The 6,000-nt window shown below is 50.3% G+C and overlaps 1 protein-coding gene across 2 annotated transcripts in view; it reads left to right on the top strand.

Moving 5' to 3' along the window:
- Positions 1 to 1,657: 1,657 nt before the first annotated feature.
- ALDH1L1 (aldehyde dehydrogenase 1 family member L1) overlaps positions 1,658 to 6,000 on the top strand; it is a 54,446-nt gene continuing 50,103 nt past the window's right edge. The window contains exons 1-3 of one of the 2 annotated variants that reach the window (XM_075550791.1): positions 1,658 to 1,804; positions 3,757 to 3,991; positions 5,328 to 5,493. In XM_075550791.1, the coding sequence (XP_075406906.1) occupies positions 1,678 to 1,804; positions 3,757 to 3,991; positions 5,328 to 5,493 (528 nt within the window). In that variant the 5' untranslated portion in view covers positions 1,658 to 1,677. The remainder of the gene's footprint in view (positions 1,805 to 3,756; positions 3,992 to 5,327; positions 5,494 to 6,000) is intronic. The other variant, XM_075550790.1, reaches the window with a different exon arrangement.

The raw sequence follows: 6,000 nt of genomic DNA, 5'->3' as shown, positions 1-6,000 counted from the left end.
TACACCAACCACTGTCTCCTTTTACCTACATTTCTGTTGTTTATCCCCCTGGGGGTGGGGATTATGGGTGGATCATTGCTATCAGTTCCCCCTTCCTCCCCTCCTCCCCCAACTTCCCTCTACCCTCCTGGTATCGCTACTCCCATTTCTGTTCCTGAGGGGTTTATCTGACCTGGATTCCATGTGTCATGAGCTCTTATCTGTACCAGTGTACATGCTCCAGTCTAGCCAGAACTCAAAGGCAGGACTGGGGTCATGATAGTGGGGGGTGAGGAAGCCTCAAAGAACCAGAGGAATATTGTGTGTTTCATCGGTGCTATAACAATAACCAGAGTGCCCGCAATAGCCACGGAGGAATACATTGTAGTACATTCACGCAACACTTGGCAGCAATGAGAATCAAACCAGCACCACTACATGCAATTACATAGACACTGCAGAGGAGAAAGTTACACAGAAGAGGATGACACCCTGAATATACATGGAATATATCTTTTTAAAACTTGCAAACCTACTCTGTGTGGTAGTTCAGTCAATCCTCAGGGGATGGAGTGACACGGCTCAGAGGACTTCTAGGACTCAGGTTCTATCCTATTTCTTTATCTGGGTGCTGACAGCAGGTGTGATTCAGTTTCTGAGAATTCATTGATCAGTGCAACTAAGATTTTGTGCACTTGCCGGTATGTATGAAGTAGGCAACACTTCTTTACATATTTCTAAAAATCTCTTTCTATTTTAGAGGAATCTTTTAAAGAAATGAAATAATAAGCAATCCTCTGTTTTACAGCTACTGAACACAGTGAGTGAATAACAAACTAGAAATTTCCATAGTCCAGTTTAGGCTTCGTTCCAGACAATATACCTTAAAAAACAAAAACCTACCTCAGCAGCACATTTCCTAAGCCCCACCCCCACCTTCAGCCTTCTTGAAGCATCCACTGGGGTACTTGTCAGGCCCCTCAAGTGGAGGCTCCCCCTGGCTTCCTGGCTCAGAGGAATGAGCTCAGACCAAAGGCTGAAACTCATTTGCAAACATAGCCGCCTTCTCAGTAGCAAACAGGGTAATTGAGGTTCGCTGTCTTTGGCCCAAGGTCCTAGAGCTGGTCAGTTATAGAAATGTGCTTACAGGCATCTGAAAAGAGCTGAGCCCTCAGTATTTCTGCCACTATTCCCTGGTATAGGAGCCATGCTGGCTTAGTGGGGTACTAATTGGTCTGCTAACAGTGGGATTAGCAGTTCAAAACCACCAGCCGCTCCTTGGGAGAAAGCTGAGACTTTCTACTGTAAAGTGTTATCATCTCAGAAACCTACAGGGGCAGTTCTTCTGTGTCCTACAGGGGCACTCTGAATCAAAACAGACTTGGTGGCAGTGAGTTTGATGTGGGCTTGCTAATTTGAAGTGGTTTGAGAAGAAATCTTCTAATCATGTAATAACTTCCTCACTCGACCTCCTCTGATATTGAAAAGATTTTGATCAATCTTCTACTCATGTCACTGTGGCCACCTCCTTGCAGTAGGCCTGGTTACCCATAGGGCCATAGGCTGGAGGAGAGACAAAGGAGGATGGCTGGCCACTCTGGTCACTTGAACCAGGATGGTTTGCCAACACCAACTAACCCTGGAACTAATCTTGTGGCCTCTTCCTTCCCCAGGTCCTCCCGATCCACCTCTGTGACCATGAAGATCGCTGTGATTGGGCAGAGTCTGTTTGGCCAGGAAGTTTACAGCCACCTGAAGAAGGAGGGCTATGAGGTGGTGGGCGTGTTCACCATCCCAGACAAGGATGGGAAAGCAGACCCCCTGGGTGAGTGAATTGCAAAAGAATATGGACGGGGTGGAGCTCCAGGCATGCAGATCCCATGAGACAAGGTGGCTGGGAAGCAGAAGTCTGGAGGGCCCTGGGCTAGAGAGCAAGGCTGCACAGTCCGTTCTCAATTCTATACTGCTGTTACCTGGCTGCAGGGGCTTTTGTAGAATGAAGGGGTCATCCCCTCCTCACCTCTCCTGGAGAAGGACATTTTTTAGTCCCACATCTTGGCTAAGACTGTTGGTATTCGGTGTCCACACTGGACCTTGGCCCAATGCAGGCCTCAATGTCCACCTGCTGCTTCATTCTGGCCTCTACTACCTATGCCCCCAAGAACGTCCAGGGCAGTGTTTTCAGAATTCATCTGGCATCAGGTCACCAACATTGGACCCCCATCTCAGTCTCTGATTCAGTGAAGCTTGGGAAGCCCCCCACCAACCCAAACTGGACAGCTAAGAAGTTCAAGATGACATTGATACTCTGGCTTCAAGAAGGACATTTGGAGAGTCACTGCCCTGGGGTCTTTGCCTTTGAACTGAAACCTCAGCTTCTCAGCATGTGGCTGAACCTCTCAGCTTGGGTCCTCCAAGGACGATGACTAGCTGACAGGCATCATGTACGCAACTCAGGGGAAGGGCCTAAGAAGAAACAAGCTGTCAGAAGGGGGCCTTCAGGGCTGGCACAGAGGTTCAGTTCATCACGTCACACTCAGCTTCTCAGACCAGGCAGCGGTGGGCTGAGCTCTGGATTTCCCTCGAGAACAAGCCCAGATGCCAGCTTCACCTTGGGCTTCCAGGTTGGGTTGTGATTTAGCCTGACTAGTTCCAGTCTGATCCCCAAACCCTGCCATCAGTGACCTTTGACACTACTCTCTGACCCTGGGCACAGATTGAGTCCTCGCTTTGGCTGCTACTTGCCTTTTGCCACCACTGACCTTGATGACAGCTTCACAGACACCCCAAAAAACCCCATTTTATTGGAAGTTAATACAGATATCATATCATTCCATGGTTCAATCACACCAAACAGTATTGTACAATAGCTTTCACAATCAGTTTCAGAAGACAGCTCTTAAAAGTCCAGGCCAGTCTGCTGACATCAGATCCCGTTCACCACATGGTCCCAGAGGCTAAAAGAGGGAGACCAGCGTGGGGATGGATCGGTTAGGGGCCTGTCAGAAGCCACACATCATGCCTGTGATTTTAATAGAGCATGTCATAAAAATAATTCAAAAATAAATATTAGAATCCAGGAAAGAGAACGTGAAGGTCCCATGGAGGTGATGGGTATGTGTGTGTGGCAGGGGTGATGGTGGTAGAGAGACTAGCTACTGCCTCTAAGGTGAGGGGGACACTGTGAACCCAGACACCTGGAAGAGCTATAATTCAAACCTCCAGGAGAGCTGGTGATGAGCAATGGGAGAACCCCCCTGGATCTAAGCCCCCCTTCTAGGTGCAGACCCCACCTGCATGGTGTTAGTCTTGGGTTTGCCAGGAGCAGACACTGAGCCCAGGCCTGCAGGTGCTGGACCGATCATTGGAAGGGAAGGAATCACCGCTGCTCCCAAGTCGGAAACCCCGCAGAAGCTCCTTTCCCCACCTCCAGCCTTCAGTCTTCCACCTTCCCTAAAGATCAAGCTTTGCAGGGAGCAGCTGACAACCAGGGGATACACAGAGGAGCTGTGCCCCACAGGCCACCATCTGAGCTCCTCTTGCTCAGCCAAACACTCATTCACAAAAGGATGCCCGAAATGATGTCTTCAGCCAGTGTTGCCCTCAGTACTGCCTGCTGGGCTGGGCTGGAGCAGGGAATGGAGAGTAGGAGGGAGGGAGGGAAGGATGGATGGATGAATGGATGAATGGATGGATAGGGAAACTCCAGGAACCATTGGGGTGGGAAGGCAGAAGTGGGGTGTCAGGGAAGGCTAGCCTCTCAACTGTTATCCACAGGACTGGAAGCTGAGAAGGATGGAGTGCCGGTGTTCAAATTCCCCCGTTGGCGGGTTCGAGGGCAGGCTCTACCAGAGGTGGTGGCCCAGTACCAGACTGTGGGGGCCGAGCTCAATGTCCTGCCCTTCTGCAGCCAGTTCATTCCGATGGAGGTCATCAATTACCCCCAGCATGGCTCCATCATCTACCACCCGTCTCTGCTCCCCAGGCACCGAGGGGCCTCGGCCATCAACTGGTAAGAAAGGACAAAAACACTATCCCCAACATCCCCTCCCTACCCTCTCCCATTGCCTTGAATTGTCCTTCTTTTGATTTCTGAAGCGTGTCTCAGGTTCCATGGGATGGGTATTACACGGGTGCCTGGGAGAGTGGGGTTAGCTTTAGCAAGTGTGACCTCATCTGCCAGCACTGGACCCCACCCGCCTCAGAAGCGCAGCCTTGTAGGGGCTGAGAGGACAGCAAGTGTATCCGTGAGGGTCTAGGGTTAAGTCACACGTCATCCTCTTATTTTGTTAAATAAATTGATTAAAAAGAAATATCACTGGAGTCCAGAAAAGAGAACTCCTATGAAAGTGTGGATGGTGGGAAGACAAGGCTAGGAAGAAGAAAGGGAAGAAGCTTCGATGGCTTGACCTTGAACCCTCATAGGGACTTCCTGTAACCACGAGCCAGACATTGGTTGTGAAAACATTAACGATTTTTCACCTGCTCGCTATCTCCACCCGACTAACTCAGTAGCATCCTCCTGAGAGGGAGATGCACTCAGGACAAAGCACAGGTCCCGTACACCAAAGAATGGAGATGAGGAGGAAGGGGGACCCCATCGCAAGGATCGACACAAAACCACACACCGCCCCCACCACCCTAAGGGGGACAAACAACAGAAACCATGGGGAGACAACAGTTGGTGTAAGATATGAAAATAATAATAATTAATATATATAGTTTATCAAGGCGACATGGGACATGGAGGGAAAAAAGAGGAGCTGATACCAAGAGCTCAATAGAAAGTAAATGTTTATAAATTAACGATAGCAACATATGTACAAATATGCTTGAGACAACTGATGTATTGATCGTTATAAGAGCTGTCAGAGCCCCCAATAAAGTGATCTTTTAATAAAAACATTTTTTAAGGAATTGAGCTGAGATGAGAGGTGCTGAGAAGACGCTGCCGCGGGGCCATGATTGAGCCAGGCTGCTGCAACCAATGTAGCTAAGCCGTTAGGGTGGCTCTCTTGGCAGAAGTAGCGACCTAAGAAGAGTGTGGGGACTTAGCTAGACTGGGTTGGTTGAATTTGGGCTTCCTGGACTGAGGTGACATCCCTTTCCTTTCCTGGGACTTAGTCTCCTCCCCTGCCAATGTCCTACCCGTTCCACCTGCTGTGAGGATGGCCGAGTAGCCAGCAGGCTGAGATTTCAGCAACTCTCTGACCCCCAGTAGGGTCCCACAAACACTGTTTTCTTCCAGGGGCAAAAGAGCACGGGGCAGGGCCAGGCCACATGACTGCATTGGGGCACCTGCACGTCCACTGTCCCTCACGCATAGGTGGTTGTTCTTCTGTCTCTAGGACTCTTATCCATGGAGACAAGAAAGGAGGCTTCAGTATCTTCTGGGCAGACGAGGGTCTGGACACCGGGGACCTTCTGCTCCAGGAGGAGTGTGAGGTGCTCCAGGATGATACTGTGAACACTTTGTACAACCGCTTCCTCTTCCCTGAAGGCATCAAGGGGATGGTAAGTGCTGGCAGCTGGGCCCCTACCCACCGCAGCATTTCTAACAGCCTTCGCGGGCCCTTGGCACCCACTCTAGGCCCCAGGTGGAGGCGCTGGTCCCAGAACTGGCCGGCAACAGGGTCCTCAAATGCCAGGGCTCTGAAAGGAGATTGCTTCTTTCAGGACGCCAAGGAGGCAGGCTTGGGGCGTTAATCATGTATTGTAATAGGTAGTAGGACTCTTGCAGACCACCGATAGAACCCCGTTCAAAAGGTTTTGGGGACAAAGTGGACATTTGCCGGAGAAGACTGCAGTCAGACCCAGGAGTAGAAGCCATGCCCTTAGATCCTCTTTCCCTATTCACCCTCGGCTCCTGCTGTACTCTGGTTTCCTTCATTCTCAGGTTCATGGCCTCTCCCTAGGGGAAATGATAGTAATTGATCGAGCAAGGCTTACAACTCTTGATTGGGGGGAGAGGGAGGACACAACTGTTGCTATGGAGTCGGTGGGGATGCACCCTAATCCCAT

This window comes from Tenrec ecaudatus, chromosome 5 (assembly GCF_050624435.1).
Source record: "Tenrec ecaudatus isolate mTenEca1 chromosome 5, mTenEca1.hap1, whole genome shotgun sequence".
Taxonomy (NCBI): Eukaryota; Metazoa; Chordata; class Mammalia; order Afrosoricida; family Tenrecidae; genus Tenrec; species Tenrec ecaudatus.
Note: the sequence above shows the minus strand (reverse complement) of the source record. Positions and strands in the feature narration are given on the sequence as shown.